We start from the raw sequence: 26930 nt of genomic DNA, 5'->3' as shown, positions 1-26930 counted from the left end.
TTAACCTGACAATGAAGGTTACAGGGAATGTCTGCAGAGCAAACATCCCAAGAGATTCAGGCAAGAGATAAATATTATGTCTCACATACACAGCTTACATCTTACATCATAGAATTGTGCAATATCTTTCCTTCTTTGCAGATTTCTTTCAAGGGAGCAAGATGTCTGATTTCAGTCTGTGGCTGATTTTTGCTGGGCTCCTGGCTGTTGGGAGTTGTGGTGACATCAAACCACCCAAAGCTTCGCCCTCACTGAAAATAGCCCCTGGCAATGCAGATTTTGCTTTCAAATTCTATCACCAGCTTGCTTCAGAGGCTGCCAATAAGAATGTTGTTTTTTCTCCTGTGAGCATATCTATTGCTTTTGCATTGCTATCACTGGGAGCTAAAGCAAATACTCTGAGACAGCTTTTATTAGGACTTGGTTTCAACTCAAAGGAGATCAGTGAGCAAGAAATACACAATGGTTTTCATCATCTTCTCCTTGAGCTAAATCGTCCTCAGGCTGAACTTGAACTGAACATAGGAAATGCCCTCTTCACACACGACCAGTTCAAACTTCTGCAGAAGTTCTTGAAGGATGCCAAACATTTTTATCACTCAGAGATACTTCCTACTAACTTCAAGAAGCTTAAAGAAGCAGAACAGCGGATTAACAGCTACATAGAGAAGAAAACCCATGGGAAATTAAAAGATGTAGTCAAGAATCTTGATCCACTGGTAGTGACAGTTATTGTAAACTATGTTTTCCTAAAAGGTAAGCAAATTTTCATTTTAATTTTTTTAAATACTGTATTGAATCATTAAAAGTAATATGTTAAGCATATTTTCATAATTGTTACATGGTGTTACAAAATCTTCTTGCTTGTCCTCATTTTAAGCCAGGCTTTAAGATATAACTGTTAGATAAGCCTCTGGAAATTTGCAATATAAACCACCAAGGATTATGGTGAGGTCATCCTCAATTGTGCACCCCTTTAATGTAAGATTTCTTTTCTAATAATGACAGCTAGAGACATGGAAGGTGAAGAGGAGTCATTTATATCCTGCATCACCAATACTGGGGCCCAAGATAGTTTTCAAACTAGAGATTGTGTACACCTTATCCAAAATGCTTGGGATCAGAAGTGTTTTGGATTTTAGACATTTTATGGATTTTATTTAATTATTATTTATTTACAACATTTTTTACCTCGCTTTTCTCACCGGTAAGGACTCAAGGCAGCTTACAGGAGTTGGCAAAATTCAATGCCCAAAAACAGAATTCAAAAATTCAATATATTATATATTCAATATATTCAATATATTTCAGTATACTCGAGTATACGCTGGCCTGAATATAAGTCAAAACACCTATTTTTACCACAAAAAAACTGGGAAAACTTAGTGACTCAAATATAAGACAAGGGTGGGAAATGCAGCAGCTACTGCTAAATTTCAAAAATAAAAATAGATACAAATAAAATTACATTAATTGAGGCATCAGTAGGTTAAATGTTTTTGAATATTTACATAAAATTGTAATTATAGATAATAATAAGACTGTAATAAGACTGTGCAACTCTGATTACCTATATACTAGAGTATAAGCCAACCCAAATATAATCCGGCCAGGACCCTCACTCAAGTATAAGCCGAGGGGGACTTTTTCACCTCTTAAAAAGGGCCAAAAACTCAGCTTATACTCGAGTATATACAGTACTTGCAGAGGCAATATTGGTGCCCCCTCACTGTGGGAGGCGTGGCCACGTGACTCGGGAGGCGTGGCCAGACCTGGCTCCGCCTCCCGTGCCATGCGCCCTGGCCCTGCTTCCCACGTCAGGCGACCACGCCTGACTGCATCACACAGCCACGCCTCCTGGGATGATGATGTAAAATTCTCACAAGTGGAAAGAGATTGAGAATGGAAAAAGTATGTTGTCTCTGTCTCGGTTCGATGTGTTTATGGGCATTGAATGTTTGCCCTATATGTACATAATGTGATCCGCCCTGAGTCCCCTTCGGGGTGAGAAGGGCGGAATATAAATACTGTAAATAAATAAATAAGAAGCCCTAGTGTAGACTTGTGCTGAAATCAATCAAAGCCCTAGAAGTTTAAAAGCTCTTTCAGATACACCTCATTTTTTGGGAATTTTTTGAGTTTACACCTGTTTCGAGCAACACATTTGGAATGTATACAGATCGAATTGATCAAATTCAAATTCTGAGGTAGTGCTGAATTCTGATTTGATGTGAAATGGCATAAGCATATATTGCAGAAATAATCTTCATCCTTGTGTTTTTCTTTTCATAAGCTTACTGGGAAAAACCATTCAATTATCAACTTACTCAGGAAGATGACTTCTTTGTAGATGAACAAACAACTGTGAAAGTTCCTATGATGAATAGAGACAGCTTTTTTAATGCCTACTATGACAAGGATCTGGGCTGTCAGGTGGTATGTCTTCCATACAAAGGTGATGCTTCAGCATTATTCATTCTGCCAGACCCGGGAAAATTGAAACAGGTGGAAGATGCTCTGGGGAAAAAAGTTCTATTAAAATGGGAGAAGTCACTGAGACCACAGTAAGTCAATATGCTGTATTGAATTGTAAAACCTGCACTACAGGCTAACTTTGTTTTCCATTGGGAAGGATAAGATTACTCCTTCCTGCCAATTGAGTGAAATCTATTTTTGCAATTTGAATGCTATTTGTGGAAACTGAAATATGTGACAAAGGGGAAAGTTCAGGAGGAAAGAGAAACAGATTGCCCCTGCCAAATCAGGATAGTCAACGGGTATGGCACGGTGGACTGGAACTGGAAAGCCATATATATACAAAGCAGGACATAAGCTCTTAACTAGAATCATATGTGTAGAAGACCACGTAAACCAGGGGTCCCCAAACTAAGGCCCGGGGGCCGGATGCGGCCCTCCAAGGTCATTTACCTGGCCCCCGCCCTCAGTTTTATAATATAATATTTTTATATCAGTTTTAATAATATAATATATTGTATATACATATAATATTGATAATGTTATACAATATAGTACTAATAATACCATATAATAATATTAATTATTAATATATTACATATAATATTACAGTATAGTGGTATAGTTCAATATCTATATATATAAAAGAGTGATGGCATCAGGGCAGCGGACAAAACAACAAAACTACAGGCCCCCCAACCTCAAAATTTGACAACACAACCCATCATTCACGGCTCTAGGTTGATACAACAAAAAGAAAAGAAAAATAAAGTCCTAATTACAGGGAGAGGAATAATAGTTTTTATCCAATTGCTGCCAGTTAGAAGGCTATGCTCCGCCCACTTGGTCTCCTAGCAACCTACTCAGCCCAGGGGACAGGCACAGTTAGGCCTCACTTAGGCCTCTTCCACAGATTATCTGATTTTAACTGGATTATATGGCAGTGCAGACTCAAGGCCCTTCCACACAACTATATAACCCATTTAGAATCTTATATTATCTGCTTTGAGCTGGATTATCTTGACTCCACACTGCCATATAATCCACTTCAGTGTGCATACTAAACATAAAGACTACCATACAACAGACATTCAATACCACCAGTACCTCAACAATTTCTCACCAACACCACCAGAAAATGCCACAGCAACGCGTGGCTGGGCACAGCTAGTAGTAATATATAATGCTAATATTGTGCTATGCTAATGATATAATGTATTGTATGTACATACAGCTGCTCTGAGTCCCCTTCTGGGTGAGAAGGGTGGGATATAAATGTAGTAAATAAATGCAGTAAATAATTAATTAATTTTAGACTTAAGCTCGGCCAAAGTCTGATATGACTTGAAGGCACACAACAACAATCCTAATTAACTTGACTATCTCATTGGCCAGTAGCAGACCCACACTTTCCATTGAAATCCTAATAGGTTTATGTTGGTTAAAATTGTTTTCATTTTTAAATATTATATTGTTCTTTTGTTGTTGTTGTTGCATTACAAATAAGACATGTGCAGTATGCATAGGAATTTGTTTGTATTTTTTTTCAAATGATAATTCGGCCCCTCCACAGTCTGAAAGATTGTGGACCGGCCCTCTGCTTAAAAAGTTTGGGGACCCCTGACGTAAACAATAGTATACTGTTCTTTCAATGAAAGAGTTGTGTGACATGGGCTATCTACTCTGAAGTGGGCATGAAGTTGCTCTGAGACATCAGCACGATGCACAAAGGCTTTCCTGCCCCCAACATGGGGTAAAATTGGTTAAAGTGGTTTCACCTGTATTAGGTAAAGTTGGGCAATGCCTGGAACTTCACAGTGAACCACTAGGTGGGTAATGATTTAGAACAGTGGTTCTCAACTTGTGGGTCCCCAGATGTTTTGGCCTTCAACTCCCAGAAATCCTAACAGCTGGGATTTCTGGGAGTTGTAGGCCAAAACACCTGGAGACTCACAGATTGAGAACCACTGATTTAGAACCAACCCTGCCATTCACATGGGACACCCTGATTTCTCTGCACTATGTCGAATGGAATGCCACTTATGTTTGTCATTTTTGGTGTTGCAGTGGCAGCCATGGAGCTCCAGATTGCTCCTGGTTGTTGCTCAGCATTTTGGCAAATGTCAGCAAAGGTGCCTGGACAACTTGGAGAGGGGAGAAGGAGGGAGCAGGTGGGGCAATCTCGTGGTTGTCTTTCCTAACATTGGCAAAAATGTCCAGCAATGGCCAGAATTTTTCTAGTGCTCCGTGCCTGCTATTGCAACAACAACAGCAACCAAAAAAACCCCCACCTAAAATAAGGGTGGCCACCCAAGTTTGATTCTCACCGTATAGTCACTTATGTTTGTCATTTTTGGTGTTGCAGTGGCAGCCATGGAGCTCCAGAAAACTCCTGGTTGTTGCTCAGCACTTTTGCCAGTATTAGCAAAGGTGTCTGGACAACTTGGAGAGGGGAGAAAAAGGGAACAGATGGGGCAATCTTGTGGTTGTCTTTTCTAACATCGGCAAAATTGTTCAGCAATGGCCAGAATTTCTCTAGTGCTGTGTGGCTGCTATTGCAACAACAACAACAACAACAACAACAACAACAACAACAACAACAACAACAACAACAACAACCTGAGGTAAAGGTGGCCATCCAAGTTTGGTATCACTGTATAGTCAGGACTCTCATCACGGACTCTCTGTCATGGCTCAGGAATGGTTCACGTGGCAGAATTCACGGCTGCTTTAAAGCAGCAATGCTTTGCACCAGCCCCAGATTTTGTGGCTCATGGTAAACAATACCCCACGATTCACAACATTTCATGTGATAGCAAATAAATAGAAAGCTGCTACTTTGTGCCGTATATTGTTGTAATATCCTTGGACTAATAAGTGATTGGGTTAATCTGGGGCCACAATATTATAAATATCAAACAGAGGCATCTGCATTGAAGATGAAATTACAATGCAATGCTATGAGGCACATTCCTCTGCACAATCCCTTCTTTCTCTGGTCAAATTATAAAATGTATTTTCTTAGAGTAGGACTGAGCAAATAAATCATTTCATAAATCAGTGGATTCAAACTCCCATAGGGCCTTTTTTCAGAAAGTCCAATGGTTCAGGATAATCGGAGTTGCAGTCCATCTGTTTTAAACTGCCTTGGCTCCCATGCTAGGACAAAGCCAGGTGACAGTTAAAATAAAATAAAAATACAACATTTTCCCACCCTGGCTCAGAATGACTCCTTATGACCCTGATTCTTCCTTCAACAGAAAAATACATCTCACCCTTCCAAAGTTTTCACTTGATGGTAGCTATGATGTTGAAAAATCATTAAGAAAATTGGGAATTACGGACGTATTCACAGACCACGCAGACCTGTCTGGAATTTCTGGGGCACCGAATCTGAAGGTTTCAAAGGTATACTTCTCAAAATATATCCTACTATAATAGAGATGGAGAAAATGTATCCAATAAAAAAACCTCAAGTTATCTTAAGTACTGGGGGCTTTGTATATTTTAGATTTCATTTGTTCCCATTATAGGTTTTTTTAACAAGAAAGTAAAACAGAATTTGTTTTGTAATTAAATTTTAATAAACTAGGGCTTTTTGGAGCGTGTGTGTGTCTAGGACACCTAACAGCTCACTTGAAATGTAAAGGAATTCTACTCTCCACTCCTCCTTCATTTTGGGGATGGAGTGCAATCTTTTGATTATTTTGAGGGTGGGTGAGCATAATGGTGGTGGGGAAACAGCAGCAGGTTGCAGAGAACAGATTCAGCTCCTCAATAACCCATGGCAGTCATTTACTCTTAGCTACAAGAATGGGATCAATGATGATGATGATGATGATGATGATGATGATGATGATGATGATGACGACAACGACGACAACGACTATATTTATTTGTTGTATGTTGCTTTTTTCTCTTAAAGAGGCTCAAAGCGGTGAACAGTGGTAAAAACAATACAATATACAATTTAAAACTTAAAGACTATAAACATTAAGATAGAATTAAACACAGAGCTATTTAAAATGACCAATTAAAACCATTAAAAACAATTCAAAATATATAAAACACCATACAATACCCCCAACTCGATCTTTCCTTTTTAAAAGCCTGCCTGTGGGTTGTTGTGCATTTCCCAGGCTGCATGGCCATGTTCCAGAAGCATTCTCTCCTGACATTTCGCCCACATCAATGGCAGGCATCCTCAGAGATTGTGAGGTCTGTTGGAAACTAGGCAAGTGGGGTTTTATATATCTGTGGAAGGTCCAGGGTGAGAGAAAGAACTCTTGTCTGTTGCAGGCCACTGTGAATGTTGTAATTAATGTTGAATGTTGTTAGCTGCCCCTGAGCAGCTAACAGCTCCGAATAAAGGATTCCCCAGGCTGGAAGAAGCCAGGCCATGAAACTGGCAAGGCCATTAATGCTAATCAAGGTGATTAATTACAACATTCACACTGGCCTCCAACAGACAAGAGTTCTTTCTCCTACTCTGGAACTTCCACAAATATATAAACCTCCCTTGCTTCGTTTTCCAATATACCTCACAACCTCTGAGGATGCCTGCCATAGATGTGGGCAAAACGTCAGGAAAGAATGCTTCTGGAACATGGCCATACAGCCTGGAAAATGCACAACAACCCAGTGATTCCATCCATGAAAGCCTTCGACAATAAGATTTCAGCTTCCTGCCAGAAGGACAGCAGGGAAGGGGGTCATTCTGGCTTCCCTGGGCAGAGAGTTCAAGAGACAAGGGGCAGACACTGAGAAGGTCTCTCTTGCATTCCCACCAACCAAGCTTGCAGTGGTAGAGGGACTGAGAAGAGAGCTTTTCTTGAGAATCTCAGGGCCTGGTTGGGCAGGGAGATGCAATCAGCCAAATAGCCTGGACCTGAGCCATATAGGTCTTTATAGATCGCAACCAGCACCTTGAATTGTGCTTGGAAACAAACTGGAAGCCAGTGGAGCTCCTGCAACAAGGGGCTGTCTACTCCCTGTAGCCAGCCCCAGTTAGCAACCTGTCTGCAACTCTTTGGACCCGTTGGAGTTTCCAAGTACTCTTCAAAGGTCACCCCACACAGAACATGTTATAGTAATCCAAATGGGATTTAACAGAGGCATGTACCACCATGGCTAGATCTGGCCTCTCAAGAATGGGCATAGTTGGCACACAATTTTTAATTGTGCAAAGGATCTCCTGGCCACTGAAGAATCCAGGAGATACAATCCACCAAATAGCTCTACCTAACTGTATAGGGCTTCATATATTTTATTTATTTATTTATTTATTTATTTATTTATTAGACTTAACATTAACATTAACAGCACTTTGAATTCTGCCCACTTATGTGAAGATACAAAAATAAAATGAATATTTTTAATGTCTGATGATTTCGCTTCATACATAAAAATATAGAGAGCACGCCATCCAAATGGATATACCAAAATATAGAATTAGGCAATTTTATATATATAGCAGTATAAATGATTGCATTTCCTTGTCCCATAGCATAAGCAGTCATTAAATATTCCTGTTTAGGAAATAGTGTTTAGTAAACCTGAGTATTTATTCTATGCCGAAAAAAACCTTATGAGATTGCCATACATCGGCCATTGACTTGCAGGCACATACATGCACACACCATTTCCTCTAAGCTTCTGTATATTCATGAAATTCTTTTTTTGGGAAAGTTCAAATGTCTTTCCACTCATGTTGGAAGGGTGAGGGTGAATCTTGTTTGGGAATCACTGTGAAGTCCTTTCATCTTCCTTAATTTAATGCAGGAACAAGAAGCAAATTTCAGGAAAAGGGATTTTCCCTAAATCTTACTCAGAACTTCACAATGTTGAGAGATGTTTGGCAGTGGAATATGCTGCCATCTGCTGCCAGTGTGGTAGGGTCTCCTTCTTTGGAGTTTTTAAAAGCTTGGATAGCTGTGGATGGCTGTGGTAGATTGTGTTTTGCTACTTGGCAGGGGGTAAGATTGGATTGTCCTTCAGAATCATTTTCCAGCCCAATGATTCTGTGATTCTAGATACACTAATCCTCCATATTTGTTGAAATAGTGTGAGAGAAGCACATCTAACTTGCATCATAAAATCTGGGTCACTCTCTTGTATTAATTATTTCATCCTTTCCTTGCAGGCAATCCACAACACTTACTTAAATGTCAATGAGAATGGCACTGAAGCTGCAGCTGTCACTGTCATTGAAGTGGGTCCAACTTCCGTCTCCGAACTTATTAAATATGATAGGCCCTTCATCTTTTTGATCTTTCACGAGCTAAACAAATCTATCTTATTCATGGGACGGCTTAAAAATCCTAATAAGAAGTAAACACTCAGTGGGTGGTCGTATTTACTTTTGGATCAGATATAATAATGATGTTGTGAAAGTGGAACTGTTAGAAAAATTGCTTTGCTTGATTGTTTTTCTGGTTCAAAATTCCTAAGCCAGTTTTGAATGACTGTTAACCAATAATGTGTGTTCTAATCATATGCAGTTTATCTTACAATAATCTTTGCCCAAACAGCATGTTTTTAAAAAGTGGAATCTGTGCAGCCAATGGGCTCCAAGAGGATTCTGGGGGACTATATTCTGGCAGACACATACACATACACCAAGCCTCCTAGAGATCCCTTAAGCCACTAACCTTCCTATTATTTTTTTAAAAATTAAGGATATAAATACTCAAAACAGCACTAAAATAAGTTGTTTTGGTACCTCCGACCATTCCTATGATTTTTAAATCAATATTCTATTGGTATTGTATTTTAATCTTTGTACAATACATTTTAATATATGTATTTTATGGTAATGTAATTTGTATGAGTGTTTTATCTGTGTTGTACCCTGCCTCAAGCCATGAACAGAGGTGGGTAACAAAGAATAGTTATTGTTTTTTGTTGTTGTTGTTTATGATTTTCTACTGAGACGAGGACTCAGAATCTGCTCATCATAATTGGTTGTGAAATACCCTTCTTTCACAAACCTGATTTATAGCTAAGATTGTTCACCCAAGCTTTTGAAGTCCAGTAATCATAACTAAGTTCTGGATTTCCACATCTTTTAAAAATCTTGCTCAATTGTTTTATTGTCTTTACCCTTGGCGTCTACCTTCTGTATGGGATATAAATATTTTAATAAAGAAAAATAACTAAACCACAACTGTTTTCGAAATACAACAGAATTTTGAAGTGAGGTTCTTTGTGCTTTACTGCTAGAAAAGACTTGGAAGCAAAGCCATGCAAGGAACAGCTTGGCACAGAGAAGATTTAGAAATGCTATTACAGCTGAATATAAAGATTTGAAGGAATTTAGTGTAGTAGATAGGGCATGCATGTTTACTGTTGCCCCAGAAACACAGACCCAAGTTGATCCTGAGACTGAACTGGAATGTCAGATTCCAGATCCACCCCAGAATGGTTTTGATAACCAGTTGCCCAGCTGCTGTGGAGGCAGGAAGGAGTTCTGATCAAGGTATTTGCTGGTGCTGAATTTGGTTTGGGACCACTGGACCCTTGCTGTCCCTCTCTCATTCTCATTGTAGCAGTGACCAGCAGGTGAGACATGGCTTGTGTCTGTCATACATTGCCTGGAGTGATGGCCAGAATGACAGCCAGGATGGCACAGGAGAGGGAAGAGGAGGAATCATCCCCTCACACACACCCCTTCTCCAATCAGCGCATTACCCCATCTAGTGTCAATCCAGGTGACAAAGCCATGTCAAATCTGCTGGCTGCTGCAACAACCAGAACAGCAGGAGGATGGTGAATGCAGAGCAGGTTAAATCACTGGTTGCAGTAAATCTTGTTGATCAAGAGGTTGACAGTTCAAAGCCTGGGTCAGGATGAGCTCCTGGTCTTTAGCCTAGCTTCCAGTTCAAAGTCAAAATGTAAGTAGATAAATAGATACTGCTTAAAAACGGGGAGGTATTTTAAATGCACCCATCGGAAATGCCAGAAAAATGTCAGCAATTCAATCAAGGAGGAAAATTTACAAAGAAAGCTCTTCAGCAGGGAGATGAAGTGACAGCAATCTCCATGGCCAGAACCGAGCACAAACCTCCAAGATGTTGAAAGATAGGGAAAGCCTATATATCTCTGTCTATGTACAATTGTCTGTCTTGTCCTGCGTATAAACGGCATTGAATGTTTGCTGCATAAATATGTTCTGTGATCCACCCTGAGTCCCCTTCTGGGTGTGAAGGACGGAATATAAATGCTGTAAATCAAAATAAATAATAAATGTCCCCCAGCCACCTGAGCATGGGGACTATGGAATGGCCATGTAAAGAGTTCCATCATGCAAAGTTGTAGGTCACTTCCAACTGTTGGGCTGAATTAAGACGGAATGGTTTGAGACTGCTTTAACCCGAATCAGACCTTTGAATAATGCTTACTATGGTACAAAACTGTGGTTTGCTCCAGATTCTTGGGGATAATCTGGAATAACTTGCAATTTTTGTTACTGTGGATTTAGTTGGATTAACTGGTTCAGTGTATATGTGCTCTAGACATGAACCCATAAATTCAGATTTCAAAAAAAGATATTCCATCTAAACATAAGAAAGAACTTCTACATTATGATAGATGTGTGACAGAGCAATACATCACCTATGAAGTTGGTTGACTTTCTTTCTTTGGAAGTCTTTAAGCATAGGCTAGATGGCAATCTCTCAGGACTGTTTGAGTTGTGCATTCTTGCCTGACAGGAACTAAATGGCCTTTTGAGTCCCTTCCAATTCAGTGATTCTGTGACAACAAAATTTGAACATATGTAGTTGTCTTTCATCATTAGATGTCTTGAGCCACAAAGCTGCATTATGCTTCACATTCTACTACTACACAACAAGAGCCATAAAGTCTAAACATATCAAGTGTCTGACTACTAAAAATGGGATAATTGTTATCTGGTATGTTCTCCACACACATGTGTGGAAAGTAAACACACATGCACACTCTTAAATCTGAGACTTTCTCTAAGAATGAATGTATGTAAGATACACATTTAGGCAGATTGCTCTATCCCACAGGGTCAAACTTGCGGCCCTCCAGATGTTTGTGCCTCCAACCCTCAGAAGCTCTAATGAGCTTGTCCAATAGCCAGTAATTCTGGGAGTTGAAGTCCAAAACACCTGGAGAGTCACAAGTTTGACACCCTTGCATCCAAATCAGACTCAGGTAAAGCAATTTCTATGCTCTATATATATTGAGGAGTGGCATGTGTGCTAATGTGAACTCCCTGGGAAAAAGGTGGCACATACAATTAAATTATGAGAAATAGAAGAAAGTGGAGGAGGAGGAAGGTGTTAATTTAAACTATTATGTGTTTTAAATAACCTTTTACGTTATTACTTCTCAATGCACAATGTTATAATTTACTTTCCTAAATTTGAAAAATGCCTTTAATTCGCTGAAACCATAGTAAGCCATGCTGTATTGAATGAACTGGAAAATCTGTGCTAGTACTCAGGCTGGATCTATAATTCCAACATAGTCCCATGTAATACAATTAAATCCAGTTAAGCTGCATTACATGGCAGTGTAGATCCAGCCAAAATTGGACTAATGTTCTTGATTAGATTCATAGCTATAGGTTTCCTATTCTCTCCATGAGGGAGATGACATCTCACATGTTCAAACATAGCCTATAACTTACAATTTGTTTTTATACTAGTAGAGAGCTGCTTCTCTGTGCAGTACAGTGTTTTTAGACGATGTTTTCAGAGTCTTGCACTGTATATAACTATAACTTCTGATTGTTAATCCTGGGCAGATAATATTGCAGTTACATCATTTCTAGCATAGCATCAAAGACAGAGCTCAGCAGGCAATATTGGTCATGGGGAGACATTAGCTAATGTCAAGATGGAGTTGATCAGGCATGATTGCATTCTTAAATACCTTAGAGAACACTCCTCTGGGTATTTCTGTCAGAAGTTGGCCATAGAATTGCACTGGAGGAACCAGAAATGCCTAGACAATTATTTTGGTTGCATGTAGAACAGCAGTGACACCAAGTAGAGTAATCCACAAATAATCAAATCCATAAATGCATAACCTGGAAATGTAGAGGGATAACAGAAATGAATCCTAGCACTAAGAAACAAAATGATTGATGTGTCCGAGATGTTAAATATGTACTTTGCTTAGAAGGACCAGGATAATGTCGTCTAATAAAATCTTACATTCTGTACAGAATTAAGTCTCACTTGCTTTCCTTACAGGCTATTCATGAAGCAGCTCTGAATGGCCATGAGAATGGCACCAAAGCAGCAGCTTCCACTATATTGAAATTACCATACTTTAAGGAGTACATATTTTGAAATAGCATTCAACAGAATGTTCATCATAGTAATTATTAATGACAATACCAAATCTATCTTGTTTGAGGGGAGAGTTGTAAACCTTATGAAGAACTAATTGCATATCCAGAATATTTAAAACAACACATAACACCTACGCAATGACATAGCATACACAGTGGATGAAATTATTTTATGTGCCAGTTGCTTTACAGCTTACTGTGGTCCACAATAACAAAAATAAAGATTAGCCATTTTTCTTTCATGGGACATATTCTGACAATTCACTGTTGACTGTGATATAACCAAAGTTTTGTATCAATCAACATGGTGTATCAAAGGCTTGCAAGGTAAGGAGTATCTTAAGACCCTTCTACAATGCCCTGTATCCCAGGATCAGATCCCAGATTATCTGCTTTAAACAGGATTATATGAGTCTCCACTGCCAGATAATCTGGGATAAACAGATAATCTGGGATCAGATCCTGGGATATAGGGGCAATGTGGAAGAGGCCTTAGATTTCAGAGCTGAAAACGGAGATGTAGTGATGGCATTCCTGTGATGTCACAGGGGATGGGTATCAGTCACATTCCCAATAATTGACCCTGGGATGTCATTAAGCATGGTGCATCAGTAAAGTAGTATCATTGAAAGCTACAGTAAAATAAACCAAATAGTCTTAAAGGTGCTGCTTGAGTCTTCATTCCCCTCTTCCTCTTTATAAAAAATTGTACAATTTTCAAAGATTCAGCAGACAGAAAATTGAATGAATTATTCATTCTCCCTGTAACAGCATAATTAAGTAACATCCTAGTAAGGACTAAAAAGGAAGATTTCCTAACATTAAAGAACCCATACCAAGTCAAAAGCAGTCCAAATTGGCATGGATGAACACTCAACTGAAGCCATATGGTTTTTTAAATCATATTTGTACTTTGTTGCACAAACAATGCTGAGGGTTCTACTGCACAGAGATGTCAAGACACGAGTTTGGTGCTAGCAATCTCCTGGCCATAGTGGCATACCAGTTTCTTTTTTCCCCCTACATCTCTAATGAGAGAAGTAGGAACTGCCAGTTAATTAATTCAAATTCTAGTTTGAATTTATTAGCTAGCATACTTAACAAGAGTGACACGAATTCAGTCTTTACTCCAGTTGGGTGTGGAGGGTATATATCATAATGTTGCATATGTTATACATTTGTAATTTTGTCTTATATAGGTTAGTTGTCATCTATGTTATTGTGATGACTTATGGGCCATGTAGTCCCGTTCCTAGTACTGTTGTGACAGATGAAGAGGAAAACTTGGGCTTCCCACCGTTTTTGCCAGAATTGGAGCCCTTGCAGCTGTAGGATGTTTGCCCACAAGAAGTCACACAAACAAGCCTTGAGGAGAAATCTCCCCCATTTTCTCGCCGCCTTTATTATAATCAAGATAGACACGCGCGGGAGGCGACTCGCCGAAGCGCCCGGATAGCTGCCAGACAATTAGATGATTAAGTCTGGTTCCCTTGGGAAAGTTTAAGGAGTCCTGCATCTGGACAGTTTAGGTTTCGGTTCTTGTTCCCCAGAGAAAGTCTGCTTTGGCGGGAAAACAAGATCCTATATAGATGCTTGGCCACAAGGATTCCTTGCGGAGTCAATTCGTCAGCTTCGGGAGTAGATTGTGTGTGGACTACGCTACTCCAGTTTCCAGGACCTTGCTCTCGTTTTCAGCCCTGCCTTGTTCCCCGGACCTCGCCACGGATTTCGCCACGGATCCTGTTCTTGCTCCTCGCCTCTTGTTGCCTTGAATCAAGCCTTGATTTCCAAGAATCTAGTTTGCTTCCTAGCCTTGCATTACGCTCCATGGACTAAAGGACCTTGTCATCTCCCCTCACTTTGCCTGGTAAAGTGAGTGTTTCGGTTATTGGATTACAACTTTGGACCTTAATATTTCATATTGGACATTGTTTCCTTGGACTAATTTTGACCTTTCCTGAAAGGTCTACTTCTGAACTATTACCTACATTTGCTTTTATTAACTTTATATATTTCCTCAATAAAGATATTAGATAGATTCTGGCCTCTGTGTATGGTTATTGGTGCTCTGCAGCCTGGGTCCTGACAGTTATCTCTCTTGATTGCTAATCTGTCTAAAAACTTTGGGATATGTAGTATAAGTGCTGGATCTTGAATGTTAACTAGCAATGTCTTGAAGGAATTGATAAAGAATGAGGGTACCTTTAAGGGGAGCAAATATGGATATTATGAGATCACAACTCAATGTTGGCTTTTGATTATCAGTTTTCAGTAGCTTATAGGTCTATGGCCTCATCAGGCCCGTAGCCAGGATTTTGTTTCGGGAGGGGCTGGGATTTTTGTTGGGGGGGGGCTGAGCCTGAGCGGGAGAGGGTCTACACTAGCAAACCTTTTGTATTGTTTTCCAATACCCCCATGCATATGGGATATATTGAACATGGTGATCAAATCATGATATGAATAAACATAACAGTTTAAATCATAAATGTAAGGCCTTCTTGTGGACCACCCTGATAATTTTGGGAGGGGGGGCTGAAGCCCCTCAAGCCCCCCCCCCACCACTACATGCCTGGGCCTCATATTACAATTGGCAGTGATAGCACAGGGGTGGCGCCCTCCCTGGATATATAGAGATAAACTGTGGATGGCAGAGTGACAGATGGTGGCACTCCACCTCCAGTATCTGGAGCATCCTATTAGATCCTCACAATGCAATGATGGGAGGATCCTCTGAAGACATACAGGGGTTCCAAAGACCTTATACACCCTTTAACAGCTAATACTAGCTATTATTATTCAAAGGCTAGGTAAATACGCTTGTATTGATGAATGGGTATTATAATGATTTAATCAGAGTTAGCAATTCCCTCATAAATTATAATTTTATGTAAGGTGCTCAAATTGTTTCCCTGTGTGTGCAATACGGCACTGCTTGTATTGTAGAAGCACAAAATTGCAAAGCTCACTCTCTTGTAATTTCAAAACATCTATCAACTACTGGAGTGTTTAACCCTTTTAAGAGTGTATGCATTTTGGAGGGACAGATTGGTTATGAGCATATAGCAGGAAGGGAAAGGGTGAAGCTGGTATTGGCTTTTAAATGAGGTTTTTGTGTCTAGTGAGAATAAAAACTTTTCCAAATCTCATTGTACCTTCAGCAAACCCCCCAAAAAAGAATGAATAGAAGGAGAGTTATTTTTCAATACCAAGCCCAAAAAGTTTACTATGGGTCTAGTTCTTGCTGTGTACCTTCAAGACTAAAAAATCCCCATGAAACACAGATTATCTGTTTTGAACTGAATTATATGTCAGTGTAGACTCATATAATCCAGTTAAAAGCAGATAATGTGTTATCTGCTTTGATAATCTGGATTATATGGCAGTGTAGAAGAGGCCATAGAAGGGGTCAGAGAGAAAAAAACATTTAGGATACTATCAAGCAAGTTCCAGTTCCCTTGGGCACTTCAATTATTTCCTCAAAGTATACAAAATGTTAAAAGTGCTTTCCACCTTTCTAACCCCAGCAAAATGCCCTTTGAACACTCATTTCGTGATAGACTCATATGCAGAAATAAGAAAAATATAAGCAGTTGGATGACAAAGAAAATGTGAGGAGACATGAGCTGCAATGCATGCAGGAAAAAAATCTTTCTTCTCTTCCAAGCAGACATCAGTGAAGTCCAAAACAGATCTTTCAAAGAGCACAAAAGTAAACCTTCCCAGAAAGGTCAGGACATCCTGACCAGTTGAGCAACAATCTTGGCAGTTGGTTGGGAATTACTAGGACAGTGTATCAGGTGAAGAAGGAGAGAGTTACTCAGAACATCCCTTTCATGCAACAAACATGGAACAAGTAGGGGAAAGAAGTTGTTGGGATGTGTTCTTCTGCAGATAGAAGTCAAATCAACATGACATTATGAGCTCTGCTACTATTGTGCATCCTTATCTGGTTTGAAAGATTGTGGAATAGGATGTATGAACATCTCTGTAGGCAACTCACACTACTTGTCCCAAGATCTGAATCTTGCCAATAAAGCTATCTTCTCAACAAAGCCAAGAATATAATATTAATAATAATAATATTAATAAGAATGTAATATTAATAATAATATTATGATGCAATACAATGTAATAATAATTATAATTGACTATTATAATTGTATATTTATATTACATGCAATATTACTAATAATATTGCGATATAGTTGTATAATATAATGAATGTATATATACTTGTAAACCGCCCTGAGTCCCCTTTGGGGTGAGAAGGGCGGTATATAAATGTCACAAATAAGAAAGAAGCTGCAGAGTCTGGAAGAAATTTGCATATAATTCATTATGTATCATTACTTCTTTTTCCCAATAAATTTGTTAAAGGATGCTGCACTTTCAGAGTATTTGTTAATTGAAGTATACCAATTTCTTTCGCAATATGATTTATAGACACTTCTGTTTATTTAATGGTTAATGGAGAACATGCTTCTATCAGCAATCCCGCACCATATAAAAGAAAATCCAGTGTCAGGATATTTTACTGCTTCTACAGGGAAACATCTCTGATTTAATGTAAGTATCATTCTTGAAAGAGTTATGCTTGCTAGAATGATCTAAAATTATTTTGTTGAATAAATTCTCAACATTTCTGGTTTTTCAGAATAACCCATATTTTCTTGTATTTCACTAGTTTTTGCACATTCATCATTTATGAGTGTACAACATGACTTTTAAAAAGTGTGAACTAACAACACAGTTTCTCTTGACTCTTTTCTAAATAGTTTGCTTCATCCATCATTTGTTTGAGCAGGACTTTGAGTCTTCATTTACTCAGCCACGAAGTTCTTTAAATGTGTTGTTTTTAGCATTTTTATTACTTAAATAAACTGTGTTCATTCAGAGTTTTAATAGTTTTTTTTTTGCTTTTTATAAATATTTTCATCAAGTATGCTGTAACTATATTTGGAACTGGAAGGGAACAGCATGATAAGGATGTTAGATATCCTAGTGATGATAAAACTTTTAATGGACTTTATATGTATACAGTAGAGTCTCACTTATCCAACACTCGATTATCCAGCATTCTGGATTATCCAAGACATTTTTGTAGTCAATGTTTTCAATATATCATGATATTTTGGTGCTAAAGTCATAAATACAGTAATTGCTACATAGCATTACTGCGTATTGAACTACTTTTTCTGTCAAATTTGTTGTCTAACATGATGTTTTGGTGCTTAATTTGTGAAATCATGATCTAATTTGTTGTTTAATAGGCTTTTCCTTAATCTCTCCTTATTATCCAACATAATCACTTATCCAACGTTCAGCCGGCCCATTTATGTTGGATAAGTGAGACTCTACTGTATTATGTTTCTCAATACTATTTGCTGAACAACATAGATAAGGTTGATATTGTGCCCATGTCCTATGTGTTCTTTTAAAATGTAATGCCAGATTAGATAAGCTTTTAGTCTGATGTAGCATTGCTGTATAGACATCAATATGGTCATAGACTGAGAATATGATTCTTTCTTTACAGATTGTTTCTACGAGAACACAATGTCTAATTTCTACCTGGCTTGGCTTCTTGCTGTGCTCTGGACTTTTGTTCAATCTCATCACTTCTCTAACCATACTGAGGGTCACAATCAACCATCTCCTGCTGTAGTGCATCATAATTTGTCCTATCAGAGAATAGCTCCAGGCAATGTTGATTTTACCTTCAAATTCTACCATCAAGTTTCTTTAGGAGCAACTAGGAACAATATATTGTTTTCACCTCTGTGCATTTCTACTGCCCTTTCCATGCTTATGCTGGGAGCAAAGCATCACACCCTGAGTCAACTTTTATCAGGACTTAGCTTTAACCAGACAGAAGTAAGTGAGCAAGAAATCCATGAAGGTTTCAACAACCTCCTGGACCTTTTAAATGACCCTTCGAATGAAATTGAACTGAACATTGGAAATGCCCTTTTCATAGATGAGGAGATGAAACCCCTAAAGAAGTTCCTGCATGATGCTAAACATTTCTATAAATCTGACATTTCTCACACTGACTTCAAAAATTCTAAACAAGCTGAGGAGCAGATTAACCGCTACATAGAGAAGAAAACCAATGGACAATTTGTTGATGTTATCAGGGATTTGGAAACAGATGTTTTGATGGTCCTTGTAAATTATATGTTCATGAAAGGTAAGTCAACTGGGCCATTTCTATACATAGAATCCCATTAGAGTTTTTAAATAGATGGTTTTAATTTCTTCTATCTGATATAGAAATGGTTGGAAATCAGAATTAATACATTAATTGATATGTCAAGTTGTTAATTTATGTTTTAGATTTAATTAGATTTCCCTATTAACTCTGAAGTTAAAAATAGCCTTTAGTCAATTAACATTCACAACATTTGTTAGGAAAGGTGCCCATCTTCTCTTAAATTCAATAGGAAAGAAAGGTCCACTGCCTCAGTAGAACTGAAGAAGACCATTATATTTGTAAGATAAGTGTTCAACGATAGTGTTGTTAGGATATTAATGTGAAGACGAACACAGGGAGTGAGATTTGTGGAACCTCAGTCAGTTGGTTGGGTTTGTGGAACAAAAGAACAGGTAAATTTGGGTAAGAAGGAAAATGAAGACTGGAATGGCAGGGAAATAAATCTTGAGTGGGATGTCATGGTAGGAGAGTGATTTCTTTGCTTAGCAGAAGATAATGGACCTCAAGAACACAAGGTCCTTTCAGAATATTCTGCATAAGATGTTATGAAAAGAAAAATCATAGCGTTATAGAGTTAGAAGAGACCAGAAGGACCATCCAAATGTTGAAGTATTTCCCAGTGTGCTGCAAGGGTGGACAACTATGAGAGGTGGGAGACAGATGTGTGTGTATTAATTAACCCACACCTCCTCCCCACAAAAAAATAAAATAGGTTGTTTGCCCTCCAGTACCTACAAACACCCTCTAATTTCATGTTTTTGCCTCTTTCCAGGTCACTTTAGGCCCTGGATACACCATTTTAAAAAGTGCAAAGTGACAACCCCTTTTTTGTACTTTAGATAAGGCCTCCCTGAGGATAGGCAAAATAAATACCTCAATTCCTCCAAAAGACTATTTGGGATTTTTTTTCTCTTTGGGGGGACAAAAAATAACCCCGTGGCTGCATGTGCCCCACCCCCTGCACTTTGCCCACTGCACAGAGAAATACAGCAGTGCATGAAACAATTCAGTGAAGTGAACCATCTTCTCCCACCAATGTAGTATTTCATATTTCTTATGCCTCTCAGTTCCATCCTCCTGAACTAAATACCCAGAGATTTTATCTCCAAATCCCTTAACAAGATGTCATCACACCAATTCTCTTGGATATATGAGCTTGAATGATTGAAGATAAGCAAGCCAGAAGACTGTCATGCTATAATTGTCCCATTTGACAGGGAAAGTCCTGACTGATCCTCTGTGGTTCCACTTCTTCAACTACTTCAAAAATGTCCCAATTTTTATCTCCTCCTCCCACTTTGTTCCTTTGTCCTCAGATAAGTTTAGTTGCTTAAAACTGAGTTTAAAGTGCAAAAGTATCTGCTCTCAATTGAGGAAAAGGAGAGAAGGAGGCAAAACCTAATCCTTTGCCCCTTCCACACACTCAGGCCCCTTCCACCCAGCTGAATAAAATCCCACATTATCTGCTTTGAACTGGAATATATGGCAGTGTAGACTCAGATAAGCCAGGACAAAGCAGATATTGTGGGATTTTCTGCCTTGATATTCTGGGTTATATGGCAGTGTGGAAGGGTCCTCAGGCAAAGGTAAATTACAGTAGCCTTTCTTAGCCTGTGTGTTCTTCCTCATCTACAGCTGGTTGCCATCTTGAGGTTCCTTGGCTACATGTGTCCCAGTTTTCAATTGGAGGGCATGGGCTACTTGATACATACTATCAAGTAAGAGTCTTAGTGATAGGACCTTGGGTCTGTATGTATATGTGCTCATAAACTTCATAGTGTTAATTTTTCACTGGCCCTGCCCAATTTTGTAATCCTGAGTTTTCATACTGATTTTGTCAGGTAACATAGGATTAAATGCAATTGTTAATCTCAACTAGAAGAGGAACAATGAATCAAAAGAGAGTTAATAATTTATCAACCCCTAAATTAATTTAAATTAATCCCATTGATTTGGTGGGTCTATTCTAGTAGGCACCAGCAGTTAGATCATGGCAAGGAGTAAAATTATTTGGATCTCTGTAAATGGATTGAACACTCAGTATTCCTTTTAATAGGTTATGCTGGCTGGAACTACTGTGAGTTGTAATATGACAGCATCTAGAGGGACACAATTTTCCACCACTGATTTAGAGGAGTCTGTCTTTATGCTGGCCATTTCAAAAGGGACAGAAGAAAGGGAAAGTGCTTGCTCCTCACTGTCAGACATGGATTCAGACTTTCACCAGAATCATCTCATATGATATTATTATATTGACTTATCTGTTACTATAACTAAATTTCCAGTGGATTATTCAACACTGTCACCCACTGCTGCTTCATATCCTCTTCCTCGTGTGAAAATAATTAATAGCATCACATATCTGTGTTTCACCCTCCTCCAGAACCAAGAACCCAGAGATGTTGAGTTAATGAGAAATTAGAGCCACCACACATGTAACTCCATCAAGTGTATTTTGGGATTTACACAGAACATATAATGGTACTTGGTTAGCATAATATGAAATGCCTTTATGCTTTTTATTTTCTTCTTAAGCCTATTGGAAAAATCCTTTCAGTTTTAAGAATACTAGAGAAGATTACTTCTTTGTGGATGAACAAACAACAGTGAAAGTGCCTATGATGTTCAGAAATGCCTTGTATAAGACCTATAAAGACACAGATCTGTCCTGTCAACTGGTGGAGATCCCATACAAGGGAACGACTTCAGCACTCTTCATCCTACCTGAACCAGGAAAAATGAAGCAGGTGGAAGATGCTCTGGAGCAAGGCATTTTATCAAAATGGTTGCATTCATTTGAAGAGCAGTAAGTCAATGAGTGGAGCATTGAATGAAGATTCCCATCCCCACTTAATCTACTTATTTTTAGCTTAATATACATCAGCCCTGTTATTACCTTGATATGGTTTGGGAAGGGGAAGACATATTACTTTTTCAGCCCTGAGCTCATGAATGAGAGGTAGTAGAATCAATAACTACATATATGTCCTAAGCCCTTCATAAGGTTGACAGAGATGAATTAATATATGGAGGAAATAACCTTCCGCAGTAGCACAGGAACTTCAGTGATGTTTTAGCACTTCTGTCCCAGAAGGCCTACAGCAGGTCTTCTTCTCTTAATGTTACTCAAAATGACTTACCCATAGATCTATGACATCTGAAGCCTCCCAATTTCTACTAAGTTTTTTTTTTACTTACACAACTTTGATGCAGGACAAGACTAGGAACCTCATCATATTAAGTTGTAGATTAGCCACAAATAGTGGTGAATCTGTTGGGGCCAGGGGGGTAAACCCATCGCCACATGCCCAGCTTCCCTCTTACTTCATCCCACGGAGGGAAAGCATCCACCACCTGGCTTCACCCCCCCCCCCCAGTTGATCCCTATGCAACATGAGAAGTTTTCCATGTTGTAGTCACCACGGTATATGCTGGTTCCTTTCCATTTGCACCACAGAGCCCTGCTGGAAGTAGATCTACACCATGGAATGGCAGCCAGAAGAAGGGAGAAAGCAGTGCAGGACAGGCAATTTTGCTCGTATGCTGAGGTGGTAGAAATTGATTTATAGAAATATGGTTGTGCCACGTTACTGTCCATTAAATGTCCTCCCTAAAATACAAGAGTCTGTTGTATTGATTTATTTATTTTATTAAAATATTTCCTTATTTCCCTCTGTTGTGAGATCTCACATAATTCCATTCTTGCAGAGATAGTTCGATTTCACCATGGATATGGAAAAAGAAACCAAAATGTATAACCAAATTCCTGAACCAAAAGTTCCATAGGACAATCAAGGTTTCTCTTCACATTTTCTTCATCTTTTCCAACTGGAAGTGTTTTTGGTGCATGCACTGAAAATGATATCAATTCATTTCTCCTATATAAGAAAGAAGGAGGCTGCTGAATGCAAAATGTAACGTTCTTTAAAACTGTCTCATCAGTGTCCAATTCTAATTTCAACAGGAGAATAAATCTTCATCTTCCAAGGTTTACCATACATACCAAATATGTTCTCAGGGGATTGTTGAGAAGAATGGGTATTACTGAGATATTTACAGATGAAGCAGATCTATCTGGAATTACTGGAAAGCCTGAACTGAAGGTTTCCAAGGTATGCTCCTCAAAATTAATCACAGAACAGGAATTAAACCAGGAATAGCAAAAAATACTTTTCCTATAAAATTCAATGATATCCTATTTTACAAAAGCCACTAACAACAATTTAAATAAGACAACCCTCATGGAAACAAATACATAAAAAGTTATTGTTAAAATGTAATTAAACTCTATATGAAATTAAAACCTTCTTAGTCTATCTAATTTAAAAGTATCAGTAATAAACTAGAATACTGTTGAAGTGAGATCCTAAGGTTTCATCAGACAAGAAAAAAGTTTTCACTTGCTGATGGAGGAACCTTAAAGAGGGAACCATCCTGGATTTTTAGGGGAGTGGGGACCAAGGTCTTGGCACAGTTATTAAGAAGGTACCTCCCATGTTTCCACCAAAGATGTGTGTAAAGTTATTGAGACAATAAAGAGCCCCTGAGAAGTCTTTACAATTCAGACAGGTGCTTGTAGGAAAACGCAGGCCACCAGATAGCCTAAACTTGATCTGTATAAGGTTGACAGATCTAAACCAGCACTTTCAATAGTAGCTGGTAGCAGACAGGCAGACAGTGAAACTGTTGTTACAAGGGAGTCATATACTTCATTGAATTTTCTTTGTGTCAAAGGAGGTTTCTTGGTATTTTTCAAATGCAGCACCATGTACAGCATGTTACAAACATCCATTTGAGATATAACAAGGACATGTATCACAGGCTTTTCCAAGAAAGAGCAAGGGGAGCAACTCCTTGATTCGTTTGGGGATGAGTAATTACCATGGAAAAGTTATTCTGTTGACAGAGGAAAAATACTTCTGCTCTGTTCTCTCTCTATGTGAATATTTGCTTTTTGAAAAAGAATTGCATATCAATTATTCTGTAGAGAAAAATATATGGAATTATTGTGCATCACCACCATGCTTGTCCAAGCTAAGACAGAAATAACAAACTCATGGTGGGTCTCAAAATCTCTGGATGTTCAACATTATGCCAAATAATCTTCATCCTTTACAGATGCAGAGCCAAAGAAGTAGTGGAAAGTAGTTGGAAAAGAAAGTAGTTGTATTTTTACAAGCTTAGAGCTATACAATGTCTCCTTCGGAGAGCTGTCTCTTGTACGTTGGTCTGGCTAATAGGGCTCATGCTTGGGTTGCTGCATCAGAACAGTTAGTAGAGTGTTCTGCTCTTCTGATTTTAAATAGAATCACAGCCTATGTATTTTTGGGCATATTTTCAAATGGTTGCATGCCAGCACTAACTTTTTGAAAATTTAAAGCAAGATAATTTTCTTACAACACCCCTCATATCCCCCAGTTCCTGCTTATGGACTTCCCGCAGGAGTCTAGGTCACTGATATGACACCAAAAATGATACACTAGGTAGGTTTTTGTCAGAGCCAATACTGAAAAGGTTCATTTGTTTCCCAAGATCAAGAACTCTCCTAGATGTTTCAGGTAGATTGCACAAACATTTTAAGATCATTGGTCAAAATATTTCAACTGATCTAGAGACACATGACAATGTCCCCCTCCACACAAAAAGTGGAATCCTGTGATTTTAAGGACCAGGGCATACCATATAATTAAATTTAAATTGTGTGTTCCTTTACTAATTCTTGCTTCCCTTCCTTGCAGGCAATTCACCAAGTTTATCTACGTGTCCATGAGAATGGCACTGAAGCTGCTTCTACTGTTGTCACTGAAATTGTGCCCAATGCTCGCCCTCATATAATAAAATTTAATAGGCCTTTCATAGTGATTGTCTTTGAATCTTTGAGCAGGTCCATCTTACTGATGGGAAAAATTACAAATCCTAAAGAGACTGAATCACATTACTAGTGATTTAATTGTAATATTTAATGATGACTGAAATAAATAAAAAATAAAAATCATGGCTGTCATTTACTGTACATGAACTGTCACTATCATGCATTCCTAATTAAGTAAACATGATAACATAGAAGTCCTGACAATGATGTGAGGAGGAGGGACCATATGATTCCTCACTGGTGGGGAGCAGTAGATGTCGACTGCACTAGGTGGCACCATCACGGGAGATGATACCAAAATGATTCCCCTGCTCTTCTCTAATTCAAACAATAAGGTTCCTGAATTCACTCTATATGAGTAAATGAACATGGTGCTACCCAAATACATCAACCACATGTGAAAAGATGGCTTAATGTCCTTTCCTTTGTACTAATGAAATAACTGAAGTCTCTGGAATTTAAGAGTTATATCTTCTGTAATAATTCTCATCAAATAATGACAAAACTTTTATTTGGTTTCAAAAGGCAGAAGATTTGACAACAATGTGATTGAAAGTCATTGAGGCATGGTTGCTTTTTAAAATGAATATTGAAGATATTCCAGAATTAATGGAAAAATTCAAATTTTAAAATTATAATAATAATCAAAACCCAATTATAGATTTTGATATGATGTATAGGTTTTTTAAAAAGATATTCCAAAATAGAATACTTACATTCAATGTACCTTTATCCCAATTTTTGTAACAGTTTGTATTGCATTATGTGATGGCCTTGAGTATTCTGGTTCCATCTGTAAAGGGATAACCAACCAACCTATGTAGAATCCTGATTAGCATGTCAAAACAGAATGAAGATAAGAGTCTTAAAAGGTGTCTCAATAAAAAATAGTCAGGTCTGGTAAGATCTTTCACAATTCTCAATTTTTGCAAAAAAAAAAAAAAAAAACATTGTGCAGAAAAAAACCAAACTGTGCAAAATACAGTTGTGCAAAGCAACTTTTTTGTTGAGATACATCGGTGCTTTTTAAAAATTAATAAAAGAACTACTCTGATAAAATGAATTTGTCTGGTCGCTTTATTAACTTACATCATGCAGCTCAATATATACAGATATCTTGAATGTTTGAAAGAAATGTCTTTTAAAAAGATTATGGAGTTAGTGTGCTTCATTAAAAAAGAATTAAGAACATAAAATATACAATTTACATTTTTGGAGTTTTTTGGATATATGTTCCTTTTGTGAAAGGAAGGACATTTTTCATTCAGGAAAGGGACACTTTGTCCTCAAACCCAGATAAACATCTTGCAAAATAAATCTGGGGCAATGAAACTATGACTATACAAAATCTTTGACAGATGTAAGAGTGCTACTATAGATAAAACGGCTAGAAAAACGGAAAGAGCAACACATTTCCAAAGACATGGAAAAGCTTATCTTTCGACAGCTGGAAAGAGGAGCGGATAACAGTGTGATATGTTTTCTTGTTTCTCCTAAAGCGGCATACAGTCTGGCAAAACCCATTCTGTACATTAATGATAGAGTGTATATTTACCCTCCAGAAATTGAGCATGCCATTCCTGACAGTCGCATCTAACAAAAGTTAGAGATGGTAGGAATTATACTTTTTAATAGGTATAAAAAAGGTATAAAACATCATAAATTTCCTTGGCCTTATTGTATGTTGTTTTGCACTATCACATGCCTGACCCTTTTATAGCCTGATCATGCCCATTTTTATAATTATGGTCACTGGTTTTTGTTGAACACAGTCTGATGGAGCCTCAGTGCTGTTGTACTTTTTCTTTTATGCTTAATTGTGTTTATGCGGATTGTTGTAATTTATAATGTTCTTATTTTATTTTAGTGGTGGTTTTGTTTTAATGGATTGTTTGCTTTTATGTCTGTTGGACTTTCTGTCCCATATGTAAGCCACCCAGGGTCCCTTCGAGGAGATGGTGGTGGGGTATAAAAATAAAGTTATTATTATTTATTGTTATAAAACACAATGGCCCTCCAAGTGTTATAGGAATACAAATCCC

At 38.2% G+C, this 26930-nt stretch overlaps 2 protein-coding genes across 2 annotated transcripts; both read left to right on the top strand.

The window, feature by feature from the left end:
* The first annotated feature begins 33 nt into the window (after positions 1-33).
* Positions 34-12675, top strand: LOC100563702 (alpha-1-antiproteinase). Its single transcript, XM_016991328.2, has 4 exons — positions 34-756; positions 2294-2564; positions 5736-5883; positions 8618-12675. Exons 1-4 carry the CDS (start codon positions 162-164, stop codon positions 8807-8809), a joined length of 1206 nt encoding a protein of 401 aa, XP_016846817.2. The 5' UTR covers positions 34-161; the 3' UTR covers positions 8810-12675.
* Positions 12676-17170: 4495 nt separating this feature from the next.
* LOC100563120 (alpha-1-antitrypsin) lies at positions 17171-25905 on the top strand. The gene is made up of 5 exons (XM_062968431.1): positions 17171-17368; positions 18339-18992; positions 21552-21822; positions 22981-23128; positions 24755-25905. The coding sequence occupies exons 2-5, from the start codon at positions 18359-18361 to the stop codon at positions 24956-24958; spliced, it is 1257 nt and encodes a 418-aa protein (XP_062824501.1). The 5' UTR covers positions 17171-17368; positions 18339-18358; the 3' UTR covers positions 24959-25905.
* The last annotated feature ends 1025 nt before the right edge of the window (positions 25906-26930 follow it).

Source organism: Anolis carolinensis, chromosome 1 (assembly GCF_035594765.1).
Source record: "Anolis carolinensis isolate JA03-04 chromosome 1, rAnoCar3.1.pri, whole genome shotgun sequence".
Classification (NCBI taxonomy): domain Eukaryota; kingdom Metazoa; phylum Chordata; class Lepidosauria; order Squamata; family Dactyloidae; genus Anolis; species Anolis carolinensis.
The sequence above is the reverse complement of the archived record's forward strand: the minus strand, read 5'-3'. Positions and strand labels throughout refer to the sequence as shown.

Bases quoted from the DNA above. Each gene is read 5' to 3' on its own strand.
- LOC100563120 (XM_062968431.1), top strand. From the start codon at position 18,359: ATGTCTAATTTCTACCTGGCTTGGCTTCTTGCTGTGCTCTGGACTTTT. The intron at 18,993-21,551 runs GTAAGTCAACTG...TTTCTTCTTAAG, and splicing joins AAATTATATGTTCATGAAAG to CCTATTGGAAAAATCCTTTC. The intron at 21,823-22,980 runs GTAAGTCAATGA...TAATTTCAACAG, and splicing joins TTGCATTCATTTGAAGAGCA to GAGAATAAATCTTCATCTTC.
- LOC100563702 (XM_016991328.2), top strand. From the start codon at position 162: ATGTCTGATTTCAGTCTGTGGCTGATTTTTGCTGGGCTCCTGGCTGTT. The intron at 757-2,293 runs GTAAGCAAATTT...TCTTTTCATAAG, and splicing joins AAACTATGTTTTCCTAAAAG to CTTACTGGGAAAAACCATTC. The intron at 2,565-5,735 runs GTAAGTCAATAT...TTCCTTCAACAG, and splicing joins GAGAAGTCACTGAGACCACA to AAAAATACATCTCACCCTTC.